Below are 22880 nucleotides of genomic sequence, written 5' to 3' on the forward strand. Positions count from 1 at the left end.
GGTGAGAGAGACGGGGTCTACAGAGCTAGAAAGGGAAGCAGGGTCCAGCTCATCCTAGAACACAAATCCACAGGGTGGCTGAACTGCACTGGAAGCCTGGGCCCAGTGAGGGAGAAAGAGCCGAGGACTGTTCTTGGCCTTGCAGCTCGAACAGGCCTCACTAAGGGTGTCTAGGGGTTGGAATCAAGATATGAAGGCCCACAGGCCCTGTGGTGAGGACCCTCAGGGTTAAAAGGAGTCAAAATCACAGTGTGAAGAACTCACACTGGAAGCATGTGTGAGACCACTAGACAGAGATGAGGAGGGATGATGCTCTGTGCAGGCCTCCCGAGGTCTGGATAAGGATGCTGGAGACCAAGATCTTTTTTGGGGGGAAAAGATACCCCTTGAAATCACAGGTGTGCACCTGACCTCCTAAGAGGAGGCTGCCAGAGGCAGAAGAGGAGAGGCGCTGGAGAGCACATTCCATGGCCTGTGGAGAGGACATAGCAGCTGCGGGGGTTGGAGCAAAGATAGGATGTGCTGGCTGGGGCCAAGAGGGGAGAAGGGAGGGTCCTGGGAATACTCAGCATGCTCGACGCCAGAGGAAGCATGCAAAGATGCCTCACTCCCAGCCAGGCCCAGGTGGAGGCTTCACTTCTCACGCCCGAATTAGGCCTGGGGACAGGGGTGTGCATGGCCTCCCTGGGGAGCCCCCAGATCTGGGCTCTCACAGGAAGCTCCCCAGGCTCCCTTCTCATCATTCTCAGGTTTCCACGTCCCCTTCTATCTCTCCTGAAGCCAGAGCAGGGATTTTCACTGAACTCTGTAAAGCATCATAGCATTTGACTAGTTGTTCAGGGTCTGAGCCCGAAATAAAGGCTGAGGACAATAATCGTGCAGAGAGCAATGTGATTATCATCCAAGGCGACAACTCTGCTTCACTACTTACTGTTCTCAGATAGCTCCACAATGTAATAGAGCACCGGGCTGTTTCCATCAAAGGGTCGAACCCAGGACAGCATCACGGTGTGGCTGTGGGAAGAGTTCAGGGTGGCCAGCAGGTTCTGAGGTGAGTGAGGCAGTTCACTTGGGTACAAAGGAACAAAAAGAGAAGACAGTGCATATCAGAGTCGATGGTTAGCCTGGTTCCTATGCCGCACAGTCCTGGTGGGCAATGTTCAGAAAATGGGAGAATATAAAGTATGCCCCAAACACAAATACTGAAACCCCAGAGCTCCCCGCCACCCCAACCCCAAACCCTTCCCTGTTCACAGTGTTGTTTTCCTACCAAAAGAAATCTGATCAAATCCTTCTGGTGGAGATTACACAGCAGATGATTCCATAACTTAAAGCGGGTGGGGAGGGCCAATTTCTACACAGTATGTTATTTAATTGAGAAAACCTGGGTCAGCAATTAGTTCTTAGAGCCCAAAGCTATTAATGGAAATGCAGGAAGCCGTGTAAACAGTCAAAGGCCTAGGAAATAAGATTTAACATTAAAGTTTTGGACACTAGCATGTGAGGTCACACCAGCCAAAATGCCCACATGTATTTCTAGAGAGGGGCTGGCTCTTTATTGACAGCATGGAGCTGTGCTGTCGTTCTGTCTTCTGCTGGGTAGCAGAGTTTGGGGGAAGGACTCAGGAGAATGTGGAGAAAACTCTAATAACTCCTGGAAAAAGCAAATAACACATCAGCAAGGCTATGGAACGGAAGCACAATTAAAGCAAATGCATACTGAAGACTGTATATTGGGACTTACTGGTGACAAAACTTTAAATTCCAATGGCATGATTTCTACCAGCAAGTGTCTGCAGCTGTACAATCCTAAGGACCTTTCCATCTCACGGATCTGGGAGCAGCACCCTGTTATGTGGCTTCTAGAAACATCCCATGCGGTGCTGAGAGGAGGGTGCTGGGTGGACCTGATTCACCCATTGGCTAGTTTTTGGTCTCTCTTAGGCATCAATTACTGCTGGCCCACGTAGGTCAGCACTGAGAGCCATAATTATACTTGATATTTTTAATTTAAAAAATGTACTCATTACACTGTGAAATTTATTAAGCTGTTACATACTCACAGCCACCTAAGAAACACAGGTCTCTATAACCCAGGCACACCGTTAATAAACAAGCTAATATTTCCAGTGTAGACTGAAAGTTTAAATTAGTACACTAAAGAATCAACTTGAGCTTGAAATGTTGGCTTGTTTTCTCTTTAATTGTGAATGAGGTTCTAAATCAGAGAGGGAGTGAATTCTCCAGTAACTGATTCTCCCTTAAATTCCCAGTGAAGATCAATATGAAGGAAATGCCAGGATAAAATACCTATTTTTCTCCCACGCCCCATTTCCTATTGAAATGAGTTTGTTCTGAAACAGACCAAAGTTGTTCAAACAGTCCCCCCTGAAAACAAACCAAGATACACTTGGATAAATATGTCCAAATAAGACTGTGGTATCATACAGAGTTGGTCTGGTCTTTACCCAGGTTGGAATCTCCTGAAGGGCTGTCTTAGCTGTTTGTGGGGGGCCCATAGGGCCACAGCTAAGTTTATGCTGACGGTAGCACTCATGGCCACGAGTGTCCCAGGAGGGGACTCGTCAGGCTGGACCAACCCTGTGGTTAGAGCTTGGAGTGAGCAACATCAACCAAACCTTCTGATCTCCTGGAAGCAGAGGGGTGGGAGCTGGAGAGTGAGCTCTGTCATGTGGCCAGTGATAGTGACACCCCATAAAAACTCTGGATGCCAGGCTCAGTTGAGCTTCCTGGTCAGTCATCGGACATCTGCATGCCGGGAGGATGACGTCTCCTGAAAACGTGGAAGCTCTGTTTGTGGGACCCTCCAAGACCTTGCCCTGGCCTCCCTTCTGGTGTCTGGACCTGACTTTATCCTTTATGATAAGACTGAAATCCTAAGTAGGGCCCTTGCCTAAGTTCTGTGAGTTGTTCCAGACAGTCCTCCTTCCTCCTGGGGGGTGGGAAGCTCCAAAAGTTGGTGAGTCAGTCAGAGCCAAGGGTCACCTAGGAGCCGTGGGGCGGTGGCTGGGGTCTGAGGTGAGGAATAATGCCATTCCCCCAGGGGTGCATGCTGACTCCAGGGGCTTAGAATTGCCTTGTAAAGATTCCCCTAGAATGTGAGGTTCTCTGACACGACAAACACTAGGAAGACTGACAGGGCAGGTTGGTGTTCTGGGTCACTTTTCACATGTGAAACTGCCCCACATGGGCCTGAGGGGAACCACCCTCCGTGTATGTGTAGCCCCCTGGGTTGGAAGCGGCCACAGAAGCTGTGAGAGGCTGGAAGGCCCCAGGCTCACAGAGATGAGGCACTGAGAGGCTCTGAGAGGATCTTACAGTGGGCAGGAGGCAAGTTCAATGACACTTTCAGGGGAGTGATCTCTGGGGCTGACAGTGAGCCATGAATCATTCTTCTCACCAGAACCACCATGTTGGTTTGCTCATCCTTCTTTCAGTGGTTACACTCCCATCTCCACTCCCTTGTCCACTCTCATAAGTGCCTAAGTAGTAGCCACGTCTCACCTACTGTATCTTAAGAATGTCATAACACCATCCCCTCATTTCCACAGATCAGCCTCAGCCCAACCGACATCACTTCTTCCAAGACCCATAACACACAACCCTCTGGATGGTCCTGCTTGCTGCCATCGTACAGGTCATGCCATGAGCCACCCCCTGCATCACTATGACTCCTTCCCATCCCACACTGGATGTCCCCTCCAGCAGCTTCCTGAGTTGAGCCATTCTGTGACCTGTGTGTGGGCACACATGATGTCCCATTGACTGAAGGCTCATGCCATTCAGAAAATCAGCCTCCAAGGCTCAGCCTCCCTCTCACCTTTGACTAATTCTTGAGCAGCACCAATCACTTCTACCTCTTTTACGATTGCAATTTATAGGTTTTTCAGTTCACCAAACATCTCAAAGTCCTACAGAAACAGGAACTCCACTGCATCCTGTCTGATTATGGATCTGCCTCCCTTCTCCAGGGTAGGAAATTTCTCTTCCCTCTTCTTTGCCTCTTTTCCTTAACCTTGGCATTACCAATGCCGGCACAGAGTGGGCATGCAGTAAATGCGGGATGGATGGATAAATCAGCCAACACAGGAGTGGATGGGTTAACAAATGGCTTAACACCTTGCAAGCCTGGTGCCATACGTGGAGTGTGGGCACACGGAGAGGCTGCCACTGCCCTGCTCTCCCCAAACTGAATTTCTTAAGAAGGGGCACGAGGTCCACATACAGACTGGGACAGGGTAAGGCACCTCGGATCAGGAGCCACAAGATGGTTCTGAAAATGTTGGGTGGGAATGCAGGTCGGGGCTGCATCGAGGGTCACCTTGTGGGGGCCACATGGCTGGAGGAGTCAGGACGGGTGGAGAGGGAGGAGAAGCTCCCTTGGACTGGAAGGATAAGGAAGGGGAATGGCCTGCTGAGGGCATGGGTAAGACTGGCGGGGGGATGCTGGGGGCACTGGTGGGAATGCAGGGTTTGCACTGGGTCACAGAGGAGGGGAAGTAAGAGACACAAGTTAAAAATTTCTGGGTTATCTGTGTGACACTGGGTCTCTAGGGCTGGAACCCCAAAGGCAGCTCATTGGAAAATGTCCCAGGGACTGGACAAAATATCATATGACATCCGCATAATGGTCAGGAGAAAGGACAGACCCCAAGACAAAAGCTGAGCTAGAGGTTAAGGAGCCAGGCATCCATGGCCAACATATACATCCAGGCTCTGAGAGAGGATGGTGGGGGTGCACTGTTTGCTGGGGACAAGCTTTGCAGGGTGGCCATGCTGGACCTTGAGTTGGGATGAACTGGACCCAAGGCTGTAGAGGGACAGGCCCCTCCTGGACAATAGGAGTGTTTAACCTGGTCCCTTAAACACTACTGTGTCTCTGCACACCTTGTCTTATGGTCTTGCAAGGGCCACACTGGATCCAGTTCTAACTCTTAAAAGTACATCTTTCCCATAGCTAGGAAAGTATGGGATCTTACACTCCATTTCAGATCATGCTTCTCTCAGCCAAAAATGAGGGCTAAAGGGACATCTGTGTGGCTCAGTGGTTGGGCAACTGCCTTTGGCCCAGGGCCTGATCCTGGAGTCTCGGGATTGAGTCCCGCATCAGGCTCCCTGCATAGAGCTTGTTTCTCTCTTTGCCTGTGTCTCTGCCTCTCTTTTTCTCTGTGTGTCTCTCATGAATGGATAAAGAAATCTTTTTAAAAAATAAAATAATATAAAATAAAATGAGGGCTAAGAAATGATCCCTGTGACAGGTGACCAGACAGCTTTTTTTCTAAGGGATGGAGCATTTTGTGGATTGTGGGCAAGTTACAGCCACTTCTGGAGTGAGAGGGTACTCCTCAAACACTTGCCCCTGGAGGATGCTTGTGCAGTCTCTCTGTCTGCCCCTCAAAGCTTGCTGATTCTCACTCCGCATGTGATTCTAGTAAGAGAGGTTTCTGGCGTCCCTCCTCCTAGCTGCTCAAAAGCCACCAACAAAAAGGCCCTAGAGCCTGCAAAAAATGGCAGCGAGAGGCCTGAGATGGAGGGAAGATTGAAAAGACTTTGGAACCGTGAAGACAAAGTAGCCTTGAGACATTTAACATAGGAACAGGGAGCCAAAAGCCGAGTGGTGCCTAAGGACATGACATGATGAATCAAGAAATAACGAGCCCCCCTCCTCCACTGCCCCACAGAGTCTTCACAGGCTCACAGTCATGCCCAAGATGGTGGCCCAACACACAATGTGATGTTTTACACACATCACAGGACTCAGAGTCAGAAGGAAACTGAGATTTTTCCTAGTTCCAGCCTCTGTCCTGTAGAAAAAACCCCTCTGTAATATCTCCTGTGTTCAGTATTACCCGTTTCTCAATGCAAATAGCTTTTTAATATGGAAATGTAAACTGTTTCTTTAAATGATAAGTTTTGGTTATCAGGAAAATTAAGCTTTGTGCAATACTTGACTGACCCATCAATAACCAATAAATGAGGCTTTAATATATTCTGAATTCATTTGAGAGAATCTTATCTAATAGGAATAGATTGTGTCTTGGCGTTTCTCTGCCAACTTTGAAAGGAAATAAATGATCACCAGAGTGACTCACAGACAGGAATATGCAGACAGGGTGACAAATGAAAGGGATCTGAGAGCAATGGGAGTGAAGCAGGTGCTGAGTCACTCTGTAATTTCAAGAAAGCTAGGAGGGAAGTCCCCATCAAATGAATTACACTGCAAGACCATCGGAGATTAACAACAACAAGGAACCAAGACTGTATGGGAAGGAGATTAAGCCAAGTATGTTTGGGGAAAACAGCTTTGAAAAAGATTTGAAGCAATTGGCAAAATTGTGGCTGTAAGGGGACTTACGATGTGATAGAGGGTCAGGTGAGTATTTTTCTATGTGGAAGCACTGCCCCTTTAACACACAAATGATAACCCGGTCAAAGCCATCTTCTCTGACTTCGTTCTGTGGATGAAGATGGTGGGGGCCTGACAACTCTATAGAAATGGTATTAAATTGTTCTCTCCTTATTATGGCTTTGTCAGGTGTAGCTTTATTGAGAGAAACCTCTCCCACTGCCTCAGAGTCTGGGTCTGCAAGTCTGCTCCATAAATTAGGTTTTCTCTGTACTTAAGGCTCCTAAGAATTAGTCTCTGATCTCAGAAGGAAAGATTCAAAGCTAATTGGGTCTTTAAATGATTAATAATTACTCTATACATAAAGCCCTAGAAGCCTGGTCCCCCTGGTGTGTTCAATACAGCAAGACCCTTTGGGGGACGCAACAAACACACACCCTCTGCTTTAGCACTAGCAAACTAGTGGGAAAGACACAGCCAACCAATCAGTGACGGGCATTTCATGATGACTTGCATGTGGTTCATTTATAGGGAACATCCTGGGACCGTGTGGATTTGTGGGAGCCTTTTGTGGAGGTGATGAAGGCAGACCTCTCATAAATTAGTCCTTCTCCGTGATACCAATTACACAAGCCTAGTTCAACCTCATAAGGGGGGTGAGGCTCACTCTGACATTTGTTGGACATTTATGCACCTGGCACCATTCCAGGCATCGAGGGCTTAGCACCAAACACACAGACATAGTGTGTCCGACACATACCACAGAATGTGGTAAAAAATAAGGCAGGATAAAAGAGAAACTTCCTGGTCCCGGGTGTGGGCGGATTGCTCCTGATGAAGGAGTAATGGCACTCCTGCTAAGACGGTGAGGGAGTAATAGGAGCTATGATTTATTGAGTACCCACCTGAAGCTGGGTTCCAGGCCAGGGTTTTACAAATTCTGGTTTGGTCAAACATGACAGCCCTATAGGGCAATGATAACAGGTGCAGCTTGCAGTTGAGGAAACCGAGGCTGAGACGTGGTGGCTAACCTGCCCATAGTCACTCAGAGCTGGAGAGGGGTGTCCAGTCCCGACCTGGCTGGTGGGCAGCACCTCCCAAGGCACCACTGGCCCCTGTGGCCCACCTGGGACCGTGCCTCCTGCTGTGTCCGCCCAGGCTGGCGCAGAGAATGGCGCTGGAATATGCTACACACACCCTCTGCTTTAGCAAAGCCCACTTCTGATGCTCCTCATTTCTATATGTAACAAAGTAGCTTTTAACTCAAGTAGGGAGGCAGAGGAAGCAGGCTTTCAGCCTCTTTCAAAGGGCACTAGTTAGCTGTAAGTACCTCTCAGTCACTTCTGCAATATGAGACTCCTTCCACCTTTTTTTTTTTTTTTTTTTTTTTTGTCATCTGAGTAAATCACAGAAATGTTACTGAGCTTGATTTGAAAGTTCTCTGGGAAGCACAAAATGCCCTGCAATGGTGACTTATGACTATTATCATTACTGTTGTCATTACTGATGTCGTAGAGTTAAGACCTATTTGGATCTAAAGATAGGCCACGCTATAACCTACGGCTCCCTCAATTCATTCAGATTTGCAAGAGTGGAGTGTTTATTACACTCACAATTCACAAGGAACCACTGTCTTCCAAATCAGTTCTGCAACTCGGTTGTACCTAAATTGGTTTGAATCACAAATCTGCAAATATTTCTATATTTAGAGATGAGGTGTTTTACCATTACAGAAAGCCTATTATTTTATAGATACAGCAACATTTGCTGAAAAATGTATTTTACTCAGAGGAAATCAAATAAGCAAATAGAAGGGAAGATATGTAAATCAGTAGAATATAAAAACTGTGCAGAATAAAAAAGCATGCACTGTATTGGAAGCATGCAATTTGGCTTCTGCTGACAGAGTCTTTATGAAATGCTAACACTTATTTATTTGATACGAATGATGGATGATCTAAGAGTTCTCAAAGGTAGTTTTAAAAATGTGAAGAGCACAGTGGATTATGTGAATTTGCTGGTCATGTACTCCAGTATTATCAAAATAAAAAAAAAAAGGTTTTTTTTAACATGACAAAAGGAGGAAAGATGGGAGGAAGAAAGACACAGGGTCAGAGCCAAACAGGGGTTTGTTTGGGCACCAGGGGCCTCCACAGTGGCTCCACCAGGGCTCTCCACAGTGGGATCTGACCCTGTGCCCTCAGGAAGAAAAGCCAGGGGCGTGTGAGTCTCAGAGGGAAGAACCAATCAGAAGGAGGACCAGCCAATGGCCAGTCACCTACACACATTTATTCATTCATGTGTGCCTCAACTGACCAACATGTATTTATTGAGCCCCTATGGTGTCCCAAAGCACTGCCAGACACTCATAATGCCAAACTGTGCATGCCATTTTGGTGCTTCTGCTTCATAGGAAAGAAATGGTGAAAATGGGTGCTTTCCACCCAGGACGATCAGTGTTTTGACAGAGGGTACAAGCAAGGGCTGGGAGGCTGGGAGACACCCGCAGCCTGGTGTCCCACACAGGGGTGACCCTATGGCTGAGCCCTAGAGGAGGTGTGAGCCCTTCGGGTGGGAATGGCCGAAGACAGAAGCCAGGCTGTAGAGGCAGCAGCAGTCTGAAGCCCTGGATGGAGAGCTGGGCAAAAGTGGAGGGCAGAAAGGGCCCCGGGTCAGCAGGTCCAGGGCCCAGAGGTGGGCGGGGAGACCTGGTACTTCCACACACACTCAGGGAGCTGAAGGGGTGGCTGTACAGGTCCCCTGGGACCACACGGCATCCGATGTTCCGAGACTGACAAGGGACTAAAGTCTAGTCAAGGGGTCATCCTACAGAGGCCAATGAGGAGGTAGCATAGGGCTTTTCCAGGTCCTAGAGGCATCACATGAGGCTTTTCTGGACTAGATGCTACACGTTAACCCATCAAATCCCACCAACAGAGGCTAATGCAAAGCTGCCTGTCTGCTCATTTGCTCATGTATGCGTGCAACAAACACAGGAGCCTATGTGCTCAGCACGGAGCCAGCATTTTTCTCATTTTAATCCCCTTGGCTGGAGTCTAGGGATCCAAAGACAAATGAGACTTGGCCCTGTATGCAAACCGTTCACATTGTATATTCAGGGAGTGGCTTTTGTCTATAGAACCTATCCTGGATCAAGGTGGACAGAGACTAGTAAGAAAAACTTCTCAAAATTGCCTTTTCTAATGGCCCAGCACAGCCCATGTTAGCTGCTGGCCTGTGCCCCTGGAGCTGGCTGCCGCCAGGACACCAGCCCTGCTCTGCTGCCTTATTTCCAGATTTTACCGTTGCTTAGATGTGCTCAGGCACTGTCCAGGAGGACGCCGTTTTTAAAGAACAAATAAATATGTGTCAGAAAAAGAGGAATTATCAGCAGGCTCCTCAGCCCCTGCCCGTGAACAGAAAGCAGATGTACTAAAGAGCTCCCAGAGATAGAGGAGGGTGGTGGTTTCCCACCTGGGCCCAGGAGACCCCCAGGGAGTCCAGATCAGCTGCTTGTTATTTTCAGGATTTCCAGAGATTTAGTGGAAAGTGTCTGTTTACCCGCAGAGATGCAGCTGGCTCTGCCCTCAGCACAATGTTTTGTGGGCTCTCATGGAAAGGTCTCGCCTCAGTGAGCCGGCCCTGAGATTCCGACCGGAAGTGCTGATGGGCACCACATGGCAAAGTGGATGCAGTGTGGTAAATAGGGCCCACCATGACGTGGTGCCAAGTAGGAAATAATAAAAACAGACAGGAGGAGGAGGAAAACCAAGCATCAAATCATCTAAAAGAAGAGCGAAATTTTGAGGTTAATTTTGAGGTTCCAACAAACCTTGTAAGTGTATGCCTACAAGGCGTAAGGCCATGGCCTCTGACCTCTGGCTTGGGACCCACTGTGGTGTCAGGCATGTTAAGTGCCAGTCACTTGGAGTCGGGAGAGCTGACCATAGTGCTGCAGATAATGGGCAGCCAGTTAACAATACACAGAGGCAACACTCACATCACCTCCAGCCGGGCGGTTCTGGAGTCATTCCCTCCCTCAGAGATGATTTCACAGGTGTAGTCTCCGATGTCACCCGACCACGTCTGACTAATGAGGAGGGAGCCGTCCTTCTCCACCACAATCCTGGAACTGCTAGATGGGGTGATGACTGTGTTGTCCTTCTTCCAGACATAGCTGTGGGCCAAGCAGGGAGTCATGAGTGAGGCAAGATACCCAGTTAGGATCCAGCCAAGAGTCTAGAGTTAGGATCTGGGCTGCAAGCAACTGACCATCTTGTGAATGTACCAGAAGCCACTGAACAGTGCTCTTTCAATGGGTGAATTTTATGACATGTGAATAGATCTAAAAGAAAGAAAAAGGAAAAGCAACCAGGTATCTTGGTCACACTACAAAAACAGATATTAAAGTTATAAAGAGGTCAGTGAAGATCACTAAGAACATTGATCTGGTCTTTAGGTTTAGAGACAGGAAGTCTGTCGTGTCATGATCATACTTTATTTGTCATTTACTATAACTGATTTCACATTCCCACCCAGGAAGGTGCCTGGAGGAGAGGAGTGTTGACTGGATAGGAGGCAATGACTGTCCACAAACTCCTGAGTGGATCTACCCAACTTCTAGAAAAATAGATTATATCCCATGAACATGTGTTCTTGAAACCCAACCATTCTGGCAGATTGTCCTTAAAAATTGCATTTATTTCTCATTTGGTTCTTTATTTATGAAAATTTTAGCACATTTTTCTTTTCAAACATAGAAGCCATTTGGAACCTGTCCAGACTTTGGGTGTCGGTGAATGGGATGAAGGTGCTAGCTTTCCTTCCCAAAATAATTTGCTTAGATTTGCAAAATGTACCCATTTCTTTAAAGGTTTAATGGGCACAGAGCATAGAGATCAATAAACTGTTTATCTGGAACTACTCTGAGACAACAGACCTGGTACCCCAAGAAGGAAAGGAATAAACTGCTTACTTGAGGGTACAATGTTAGCTGCGGATTGTCCCTTAGGCCTGGTGCTCTTGGGACAGAGAAGCCCTGGGACAAAAAGTGCCCTCAGAGTGAGCAATCTAAGCCCTTCTCAAGAAGAGTGCTCCAATTCTGTCTGTCTAGTCACATATAAAAAGCTCCGAGAAAAACACACAGATCCAGAGGGATTCCATGTAAGCTCTCAGAGTAGCAGTAAACCAACTTATTTGTCCTTCTTTCTCTCTGGAATCATACTCCCAACCCATTTAGAAATGAATGAGTTCTTTTCTGGGCATGACAACTCTCTCTGAGATGGCCTCCATGGATTCTCTAGGTAATCTTGAACCTGTTAAGTTTTTGTTGGTTTTGCATTCAACATTCTTATGACTAAACCAAACTTGGTTGTTTGAGCTCTGGAGAACTCCAGAGAGCCAGGTGGAGGCACAGAAATTCACGATTTGCCAAACACCTGCCCAAGAAGAGTGAGAAAACAGATTAATCTCCGAATCCAGTTAATAATGTATGCAGCGGCAGCCACCTCCCTCTGCTCAGAGTGAGATGTTCCAGAAAAAAGGAAGGCATCACAATTCCATCCATTTGGCTAACCGTGTGCCTTCTGGGCTAAGGCCAGAGTGAAAATTCTGGGATGACTGTATCTTTCTTTCTAGATTGATTTTCAAGGCTGGTTCTGAAAATTAAAAACTATTCTGAAAGTGGCAGCTCTTGGGGAAGAACCTCACCACCCATAGTCACCCATGTCTGGGGCCGTGATTTACCCGGGGGGCCATGTTTTCCACCATGTCTTTCCTGTGTGAAAGCGGGAAAGGATGGGATATTATAATTCTTTAGTGGAGCTTCAAGACATCTAGTTCTCCTCTTTACGAGTATTTTCCTTGACGTGCACCAGGTGATTGTGGTTGCCTTTCTTCTGGGTGTGGGTCTCCCTTGCTCCCCATTTCACAATGAAACCATCCTGGAGCAGAGAAAACTCCTCCCAAGTATCACACAGCCCAGGGTAAACACTGCTGAAATCCTATTCGATCCCCCCGGATTTTTCTCTCATTAAGTATCAGCCTCTGACAAGTACGTTTTACAGATAGTGTATTAACCTTGGCAGAAAAATCATGAAAAGCTGCACTGAAGTCATGAAGTGGAACATAGCTCACTGTAAATAATACATAAGGCTGGAGTGGAAAATGGGATTTATGTGATTAATGATGGAGCCCAGGACCGTGAGATGTCGTAATCAGGGATCTGTGACTGAAATCAAAGTTCCCCAAATTCTGCTTTCTTATCTCCACTTTGGTTCCTAAGCTCCCAGAACATAAATGAGCCCCAGACACGTGAGTAACTGAGCTGACCGGAGAGTGATCCGGGGGTCGTGAGTGGCTCCGCAGCGCAGTGTGGCTGTGGTCCCCTTAATCACCACACGGTCCTCAGGAGGGTTAATGATGAACGTGCGATCTGTGAAGACACAAGTCACAGTTCAGACAAAACTACATGCTTTAGAGTTTCCTCCCTCAGAGGGTATGGAACTGGTCATCTGACATAAAAACCTCCAAGTTTTCTCTCATCTTGGCAAAACAAGTGTAAATGGAAGTACTGGGAAACACTCAGGGAATCGGAAGCCAGTCCTTCCCAGGCAGCAGCCACAGGAGTCAGGCCTGCCCTCCCCAAACCTCTAAGCCCTCTGAAAGACATCAAGAATGAAGATCATGTGCAAAGGTTTATTAGCTTCTGTAGTCTTAGGTTAAAATCTTTGTTATTTCCCAAGATCATTAACATTCTGGTCATTTCTGCTGTCTGCACAGCACTTCATGACTTTGCAAAGTGCTTCCATTTATATTGTTTTATTTAATGCTCACAACAACCTTGGGAGGGCTGTGAGAGCACTGCTCCCAATTTTCAGGAATAGAAAGTGGTGCTCAGACCCACAGTGGCTCACCCAACACCAGGCTCTGGTCAGGGTAGCGCCCAGTGTGCCCTGCAGCCACCACCCCCACAGCAAAGGCTCCAGCAAAGGCCCCGTGGTAGAGGTCCCCTGCCTGCACACCTCTGAGATGGATGCTGTTTTGGTCCTACAAACCAAAATGTGGGAGCCCGAAATGTGGGAGTCATTAAGACTAGTTGGGGCCCAGCCTGTTTGTAGTGGGGTGTCCAGAAAAACAAGTGAACTTTAGCTTGTTGTCTACGGGGAATGTAGGCCACAAGAGCATACCTATCAGTCTAGTGACATGAGAATGTGAATCTTTGCGGATCTACAGAGCTTTCTGGTGAGTGACCTACAAAGATATAGACATCAATTCTTCTCAAGTTGTTAAATATAAGGTTAACGTGTTAGAGACACATGCCAAATGGGAAGTGGTGGGCAGAGTGGGCCATGAAATGGGACAAAACTTCTCTTTTGGCACCTGATAATATGGTGGGGGGGGGTTGAATTTATTCCTTTTTAAAACTCCTGGTGTTTTTAGAATACCTAATAAATTAGTAAGGGTCATATGAAAGTGGACACAGACTATGTGATAGAGAGCTAAATGGTACAAAATAAAGCATGATAATTCAGTTTCTCTTCCGGGATCATATTTTCATAAATCCATTACTGACGCAAATCAAAGAGAAAATTAAAAATTTCCTCTCTTTAGATAGATAACCTTTATAAAAATCTGTAAGCACTGTCTTTTGCTTTTTTGAACAATTTTTATTTATTTACTATTATTTTTTTAATAAAGCTATGGATGAAGCAAAGAAGAAAAGGTATGCTGGCAAGTAAAGCTAAGAGTGAAAACTGACCAAAAGGTGGGGGGCTGGGAGCAGAAATACTTGGTTATGAATCCTTATGTCTGGGGAATAATCTATTCTCCATTTCAGAAAACTGTGTGCTTGATAAAGAAACAAAAGTTGGAGAAATAACAAAGATTTTTCTTCAGTTTGCTTCTATCATATAAAAAACACTCATATTTAATATACTAGGAGTGTTTTAGTGGGTTTTAATGATATTATTGAAAAAGCTTACTTTCTCGAAAATGTTAACTCTTGATGCTATTTCTTCTATGAAGCTCACAAAATTAACCCGCTTATCACTTTAGTTTTTGGACTAGTTTGGGATAATATACTCTATGGCACTGTTAAGAGTCACTCTTCTCACTCTCCTGAAACGTCCCCATTAAATATTTGAATACAGTTTCTAATTATGCTTTCAGAAACTGAAAAATTAATTACTCAACAGATTTCTATAAATTAGTTGTAAAAATAATCATTCTCTTATGATTCAATTAGAGAGTCCAAGGGCATATTGACATCCCTAAGCACAGCTGACATGGTGATTAACAGGAAGTTCCACATGGCCTGTGGTCCTTACTCCATACGGTCAGCGCTGCGGAAGCATTCAGGGACCCTTCCATGTTGGCTGCATAGCAGGTATAGTTGCCAGCATCCTGAATGGAGACGGGGGCAATCTGCAGACCCCCAGACTCCAGAAGCATGAACCTAGGAATCCGCACAGAACCACTGGCCAAAATATGCTTTCCTGAAGAAAATTAGAGAAGACAGGAGTGTTAGCACCAAAACCAAGAAAATAACTAGAAATAATCATAATAAAGTGGAAACTGTATGTACAAAAATAACCAAAGCAGTTCCTTTTAGTGTTATTTAGGATAACAAGACCAAGAAAATCTTAATTGTCCAAAATTGAGAAATTTGGTTAAACAAATTGTGACTCATGTATGCAACTGTTATTTTTGGGTGACTAAATCTCAGTTTCCTTTATATCTGTATGTATTTATATCCATATAAAGTTATTGTTATGTTCTGAACCAGGAGAAAAAACTATGTAGAACACAGAAGAATGCCCTCTCGCTTAGTGGCCTGCAGCTGCTCTGATCTTCATGTGTAAGAGCTACCATCTGAGGGCATGAGTTACACCCAAGGGAGGTGAGAAGCCTATGTAGGGTTCTCTGGAGAGACGACAAAGATGTAGGTCTTGAACTTTCACCCCAACAGGGCCCAGTGACTGTGACAGGTCCATTTACGTGAAGTGACACAACCCAGCACATATTTATTAAGGAGGGACTGTGTGTGCTGTTTGTTTAGTGACACGGGTGCTCACACGTGGAAGGGGCTGAGACTGCAGAAAAAGTCCTAGACGTGATGCTTCTCCTCACTGGGTCTGAAAACAGGTGGAACTGAGAGCGTCATGTGTGTCAAGTGAGCCGGAAGCATCTTTCTCTCCCTGTGTCCTACTTTATTAAAGCTCATTCCTTTGCCACCACTCTGCTAAGTGACACACAGAGAAGGCACCTTGGCAGAAGCCGGGCTTTGGTGTCTCTGCCTTTATTCATTTATTTATTTTAAAGATTTTATTTATTTATTCATGAGAGGTAAACAGAGAGAGGCAGAGACACAAACAGAGGGAGAAGCAGGCTCCCTGCAGGGAGCCTGATGCAGGACTGGATCCCAGGACTCTGGGATCATGACCTGAGCCAAAGGCAGACTCTCAACCACTAAGCCTTCCAGGCACCCCTAAATTGAAGTATAATTGGCATACATATCCTATTGGTTTCAGGTGTGTATCTTAGGCATCTTTCTTTCTTAAAAGAATAAGGATATTATTCTTAATTTTTAACAGGACCTTCATTTCATAAGTGGGGATCCTGGGTCCTGATGGCACTCCCCCAAATACCAGGGGGAGCCCCTTCACAAGCCTAAGGTGCCCTATGAAGGCTTAAGTAGGAAAATAAGGATAGTCACAGGTTTTCAGACATGTCTGTTTCATCATGTGGAGATAAACTCCATGAGGCTTACGGGGGCCTTGCCTGTCTTATTCATGCTGGAAGCTTTGGCATCTGGCACCTGGCAGGTGCCCCATGGACAGCTTCTAGTCTTTACTGAATGAATGAAGGACTGTGGGAAGGAAACGACATGAGCCTCAGCCCGATGGACTCATGTCCCATGTTGGTCAGGCTGTAGAGGCCACAAAGGCTACCTACCTCTCCTCCACGTGATGGCAGGTTTGGGGGCCCCGGACACCTCACACCTCAGAGTGGCTGTCATCCCATCAGTAACCGTGGTGTCCACAGGAAGCTGAGTAAATGCTGGAGCAACATCTAAGTGGGAGTGAAGAGTGAGATGCTCAGTGGACTGCCCCTCACTCATGCTCAGACTTGCCTGCTGGGGCGGCCCATATGGACTTTCCTAGGACTAATCACAGAAGTAAGTGCAGCGATGAAAGAGGAAAACCTTTCAAGAGTGACTATAACCTTCTATCATGTGTCCCCCAGGAGCTGCCTGTGTTTACAGCTTAAAGAGAAATCCAGTTTCATGATGTGATGGACACACAAGGGCAAGAGTGGGGGAGCCCCGAGAGTGCTGTTTTAGATGAACATTAATGAGATAGGAGACATTTATTTAGATAAATCTAACAAGTTCGCTTTTATTACTTTTAAAAAGTAGAAAAAGCTGATTTTTGAATATTAAAAATGACCCAAGAGATGACACTTTCATAAAATAACCAGATTTCAGGCACTTCATGAGGGATTTCCAGGAAGTGTCCTAGGCCCAAGTGTTGGGGGCTCTTCTTGTCCTTGGGGGACCGGCCTGGGCCTCCAGCTCCCAAGAGCCCTGAATCAGACCGAGACAGTCGGGGTAGCTCAGGCTGGCTTCAGCAAGGCTCATGTGACATTGTACTACTTTAATAATGATTACACTGGAAACCTCTGAAGAATGGGGATCTGCATGTCCCAAATCCTGTGCGGGCCCGTGTGGAGCCTGCACTGGGGGATTCGAGTGGATGGGATTCGAGACCAAAGCACTGGTGTTACCTCTCCTTTCACCAGCAGGAATCCCTACAGCATGTAAGTCCCACGGGTGACGCCCCTACAGCAAATCCCAGAGCCCACAGTTTCCCTCCATCTCTGGGGCTACCACGTGGACAGGACAGTGGCTTCCTACCAGGTCCCTGCATTGGTCGTTCTACACTCAGCCTTGGGTGCCCTTTGGAAGCTATAAAGGACACCTTGCCACTTCCTGATAAAATCCCTTGAAATCCACCCACTGGCTCTTGGGCCTTTGTCCTGCTTATCCCTCCAACCTACCTCCTACCATGACCCCTGGCTCCTCCTGAGACTGAGTCCCTACTTGTCTCCTTGCTCCCTGTGCACACATCACCCCAAGCCTGTCCCTGGAAGGCACTTGTAGCACCCCCCCCCCACCTCACCCCATGACATGCACATCCCCCAAGACTTTGTACCTTTGGGCTTCAGTTCTGTTACCATCTCAGGGAATGTTCCCTGACCACCCTCAGAGAGGCTTCCCTGATCACCCTGGGCCTCGCCTATTTGCTTGTTTCATTGCCCTTATCCCTGACTAAATTATCTCCTCCTCTGCTGTCTCCCTACTTCATGACCTCTATCATGGAAGCACAAGAACCTCGCATGTCTTCCTCAGAGCTCTGCTCCCAAGCGTGACAGACCCAAGTGTCTGACACGGATGCTAAGTAAATGTTTGTTAAATGAATGAATTAATCTAACACTGTATGTTGACTATACTGCAATTAAAATAAAGTTAAAAAAAGAGAGGAAGAAAAAGTTTGCTCATCTGTGCCCCTCCCGGCTGACACTCATAACATATGCTTTAAATAATTCTAATTGATCGAAACTCAGCTTCCAGCTTAAGTACCCAATATTTTTCCTGCTGTTTGTAATGATACTGGTTTCCTATGCTCCAAACCAGAGGCCAAATTTGACCCCTGGGTAAGGTTCAAGGAAGTGACTCCTACTTGACCAAAATAGATGCATGGAATCCTTAAATTCATAAGTTCTGGTAGATAAGAGCCATCTGCATACTTAAATGATTTACTTTTTCAAATGGCTCTCATACCTGAGGATATCGGCATTTTGCCTCCAAAAGGGCAAACATGATTCTACTTTATTTTAGAAGAATAATATTACAACCATGGAGATGAAAAAGGAAACCCACAGATACAGTGAAAACCTTTGCCTTCATTTTATTTTTCAAAGACAGAGTGCCAAAGTATTTCTGCTAATGGGATAATAAAAGAAACTTAGAGAAGAACTATAATTGTTCAATAAAACTAAAATAGAAAATGAATATTAAAAATGGGGAAAAGATCAAAAGAAAAAGATTAGGGATGAACTATTCACTGAACAGTCCTTCTAGTTCTGTCCAGAAAAATGGAGATTTTTTTTCCCTGCTTCTCAGTAGAGAGGAGGGCTCGGCTCGCATGAGACCAGGTTGGACTCCAGGGCTTGGGGACAACAGGCTGTATCTGCTGCCCAGGGGCTTCTGTGGGGCTTAGCAAGTGGGCTCCTATTGGCCTGAGCTGTGGCTCTTCACAGATGGTCGCCTCTGGCCTCTGCACCCTGTCCATTGGCTGAGCAGATGCTGCCATTTTCTGAGCATATCATATACACAAAGGCCGGGAAGCTCTGGCCTGAGGGCCCTGCCTGGATGGTCTGGCTTTGCTGAGGGGCAGTACTCACTGGTGACATCCAGGTAGGTGTAGGTCTGGATCTCCCCTCCTTCATTACTGGCAAAGCACTGGAAGATCCCGGAGTCCTCTGGGCGCAGCTTCTGGATGCGCAGGCCTCCGCTTGAAAGCATCTTGTATCGGGGATTCTGGAGCTTGCTGATGGAGATGGCATCCTTGTACCACTGGAGGGTGGGAAGAGGGACTCCTGTGTGGAAGTAATTGGGCATTTGAAAAAATTAAATCTCAAACACTTTACATGAAGGTTGAGGTGAAATGTTTCCAAGGCTACGTGGCAATACTTCAGTGATATCTTTAGTCTGATTCCCTTTGTGCACCCTGTTCGGTGTTATTTTTCTCATTTCTAGGAAGAAGTAGACACGGTAAAGCAGCAAGAGGAAGGGCAGGGATGAACTCTTGATGCCGGGCTACAGATTGTTCTGGACCCACCCCCCTCCCGAGCCTGTGCTTGGTCTCTGCACCAGTCTGGAGAGAAAGGGATTCTGGCCATGACCGTGACAGACCTGGGGGCAGACAGGGATTGGGAGGAAGGTCCCTGATGCTCTGCAGTGCCTGACTCTGCCACTCGAGGTTTGGGGAAGGGCCACCAGGGCAGAAGACACATTTGGAAAGGAAGTAGTCATTGCAACCTTAAAAGGCTGTTGGGAAGATCAACCACATGAGCGTCCTGTCTTTTCAGCTGCCCCCTGCTGAGGATCTAAGCAGTGGAGGATGGCTGCAGTTAAAAAGATAAATGGGGGGTAGAGGCTGAGGAGACATGAGTGACATTCAACTGTGCACGCGGGAAAAGCTGCCTCAGCCCCCGAGACAAATGTGAGACCATCAGGTGGTGAGAGGTGCCATCTTTATCCTTAGTACCTGGTGGCATCCAGAGCTAGGCTAATGCTTTGACCAGGAGGATGGGAGAGTCAGACTGAGGCTGGGCTTGCCTTCTTCATCCTAACAATGTCATGGTGAAAGCCCAGGCCTTGGTCATTGGGACCGGAGCTCCATGCCACCCTGTGGGCCCGCCTGATGGAGGGTGAGGCTGGGTTTGGGAGGAAAGCAGCAGGAGACAAAGGACAAGCTCACGGGGGCAGAACCAGAGTTGTAAAGGATAGGACTGTCCTCAGCCTCAGAGTGTGAGGACCTCTGTTGCTTGGTTGCCACATGGCTGTGCCCAGCACACAGAACCTGGGCAAGGATGATGCACGGGACAAGCCCCAACCGTGGAGATGCCAGGCTCCTTCCCTGGGAGGCCTGTGTGATGAGCAGTAGGGGACACTGCTTCTGTGGCACTTCTCTGACCGTCCTAAGCCACCTAAGAGGGCTAAGTGGGATAGACATGACAGATTGTACACAGAAACTCCACCAAAGCACACAAGACAACAAAGTCCTGAACTATGTAGGGGGTGTGTACACTTGCTCTGGGCCCATGGGAAATGCACAGGAATGTCTAGGCTGGCTCTGAACCTTGGTTTCCCTACCTAGGAAATTAATTTAAACAAAACACCTCTCGACATGATTCATGGTGAAAAGCACACCCAAGTGCCTTGATTTCAGATGCTATGTAGGTGTAAGATGTCTTCTTTAATAAATAAAGTTAATGTGGAATATTTCAAGATAATGTATTCTCAGATTCTGTTCTTTGCCTTAATTATGTTTCCTGTCACTTTTCATTAAATCAGGAAATTAAAAAAAAATCCATTTCAAGGTAAAAGCATAACCAATTCATGTAAAATCTCCTAAGAGCAATTACATGATGTAGCTTTCATGAAGAGTAACCACTTCGCATGCTGCTATAGTTTCATTGTCAAAATTAAAAGAAAGCAGTAAATTATCTGATGGCAACGTTGAAAGGCCTGCTCAGTATATATTTACAAGTCTGTATTTAACAAGCAGTTTACCCTGTAGGAATCATGCAAAAGAGAACATTCTCTTGTCAAGGGAAGAGCTTAAGATTGTCATTTATCGAAAAATAATTGTTAGTATACAGGAACTGCAAGTCTTTCTATTTTGGGGTGATGTAGTGTTATTAACAGGAGTCTTATCCACTGCAGTAGCGTAGATCCTGGTTTCTAAAATCTGAGCACTCTAAATACTGTGGAGCTTCACTTCCAGACCACCACTGACCTTAGAAACCTGTGTTTATACCAGGAAGAGAGCAGTGCTACCCACAGCGAGGGAGCTATTTCCACATAAAGCTCACATTCCTCTCTCCCCACCCCTCCCCAGGATCCTGAACAGAGAAGGATGGCAGCAGAGCTGATCTGTCAGCAGCGAACTCGAACTCGTAAGCTGCCCCGGGGCTGGGAACCAAGCCCCCCAGGAGACATGCTCTGGGCCAAAGCACAGTTGGTAGAGAAGGGTGCCTACAGCAGACCCCAATCTCTGCAGGAGCCATCAGCACTGTTCAGAGGACACCCCAGCAACTTCTCAGAGATGGAAAATGGCATGCCCATGGCTGTGGATCGGTGGCATGGGTTCAAGGACCCAGGACCTTGGCTCTCCTGGAAAAGCCAGGTGCCGTGGCCAAAGCCCTTGCTTTGGTAGTTGATGGGTCTCGGTTTGGATCCTATCTCCGTTGCCATGTGACCCCTGGCAGGTTGTCCAGTATTTAATGAGCAGCTCCTAAATGCCAGATGCCCAGCCATGATTTTAAAAAGTATCTCATCTCATCTCCCTGGCTCTGTGCCTCGAGCATGTTACTTAACCTCGCTTTCTAAGGTCTTATTTTTGTATGTGTACTCTGAGATAATAGTATCTGTTTTATGGAGCTGTTTTGAAAATTTACAAAATTGTTAGTAATCCTTACCCTCTGAGCTCTTATAATAAAATATTCATCCTTAAGATGGACAGCTTAAACAAAACAAAACAAAACAAAAAAAGGTCCTTTTCACTGACAGTCTCCAGGGCACTAACATATCTTTTGTTAATGAAATTGCCTTCAAAAAGCCTGTCTCTGTTAGGGGGGTTAGTATAGTTATTTGTGCTGCCTGACAGGGTACTAGTGACAGTGGATAGCTCCCAGTCATGGCGTGGGGATGAGGGGCGAAATTACAGGAATAACAAAGAAAAAGCAACCCAAACCTGTAAAAGGAAAAAAGAAAAGAGAAAAAGTGAAGAAGATTTCCTGTTCAGAGAATTTAAAACAATCTCTCTTACTACAGAGCACACCTGGTCACCAGTCCCAATTACCCTGCAGACGAGAAAGTGTTTCCTGCCCTAAGTCCTGGGGAGTCATGTAACCAGGGCACTTGAAGGGGTGGAGAGGACAAGGCTGTCCCTCTCTGTCGAGACGGATGGGGTGAAGGCCTCCTTGTTGTCCTCTTGGGTGAGGATTACTATCTCTGCTTTGCAGGTGAGAATCAGCTCAGCAAAATCAAGGTCACCTTCCTCAAGGTCACATGGCCAGTAACTGAGTTCTACTAGGATCCAAAAGCCCTGTCACTAACATCACAGTCAATGTGTGTCCCTACGATGATGAAAGTGCCACTTCCATTCTTCTGTCTCATGACAGCCTATGGAGCAGCCTCCCCACACTCACCCATGGCTCGACACACGATGTCCACAGTTTCTTCCACTTCCACTAAAATCCGACTCTCGGGCTCAGCAGTGAAATACGGTGGCTCTTTAAAAAAGAGAAAAACAAAATAGCCCCTAAGCAAAAGGTGTATTTCGGGAGATCTGCAAGAGTTGGAACTCCTTTTAAAAACTATTTCTGGAAAGTTCATTAATCGCCATTGTACACACAAACTCAGAATTCAGTCCAAAGGTGGTTTATGTTCTAGGGTTTCAGAAAGCAAATTACTACTCAGGGTGATGGCTACTTTTCCGTTTACGGGCTTGAATCATGGAATATCTTAATTCACATTTTAGAAGGACTATCCCGGGAGGTTCATAAAAGTTTATATTTACAGCACAGTGTTTTATAGGCTAGTTTGTTTCAGTATCTAAACCAAACTCTGATGCGTGGAGCATGTCAAATAAAGCGCCACAGCCGGGGACGGGGCCTGTGTCAGGGAATGGGGTGGCCCATTAACATATTTTTTTAAAGTCTT

At 46.5% G+C, this 22880-nt stretch overlaps 1 protein-coding gene and 1 long non-coding RNA gene across 16 annotated transcripts in view; one reads left to right on the forward strand and one right to left on the reverse strand.

The window, feature by feature from the left end:
- SDK1 (sidekick cell adhesion molecule 1) overlaps nt 1-22880 on the reverse strand; it is a 911663-nt gene that overhangs the window by 212935 nt on the left and 675848 nt on the right. For 12 of the 15 annotated variants that reach the window (XM_049111183.1, XM_035717437.2, XM_049111182.1 and 9 more), the window contains 7 exons: nt 22367-22450; nt 18833-19027; nt 16322-16438; nt 14695-14862; nt 12698-12800; nt 10368-10544; nt 932-1068 (listed from right to left, as the gene is read on the reverse strand). In XM_049111183.1, the coding sequence (XP_048967140.1) occupies nt 932-1068; nt 10368-10544; nt 12698-12800; nt 14695-14862; nt 16322-16438; nt 18833-19027; nt 22367-22450 (981 nt within the window). Of the gene's footprint in view, nt 1-931; nt 1074-1744; nt 1901-2639; nt 2795-2914; nt 3104-10367; nt 10545-12697; nt 12801-14694; nt 14863-16321; nt 16439-18832; nt 19028-22366; nt 22451-22880 lie in introns of those variants that run through there. The other 3 variants (XM_035717445.2, XM_049111187.1, XM_035717447.2) reach the window with 3 other exon arrangements.
- On the forward strand, nt 3573-22741 carry LOC118354955 (uncharacterized). The gene is made up of 3 exons (XR_004816447.2): nt 3573-3993; nt 21055-21112; nt 22181-22741. It is a non-coding gene; the product is annotated as an uncharacterized LOC118354955 (long non-coding RNA).

The sequence above is a fragment of the Canis lupus genome, chromosome 6 (genome assembly GCF_003254725.2).
Source record: "Canis lupus dingo isolate Sandy chromosome 6, ASM325472v2, whole genome shotgun sequence".
NCBI classification, from domain to species: Eukaryota; Metazoa; Chordata; class Mammalia; order Carnivora; family Canidae; genus Canis; species Canis lupus.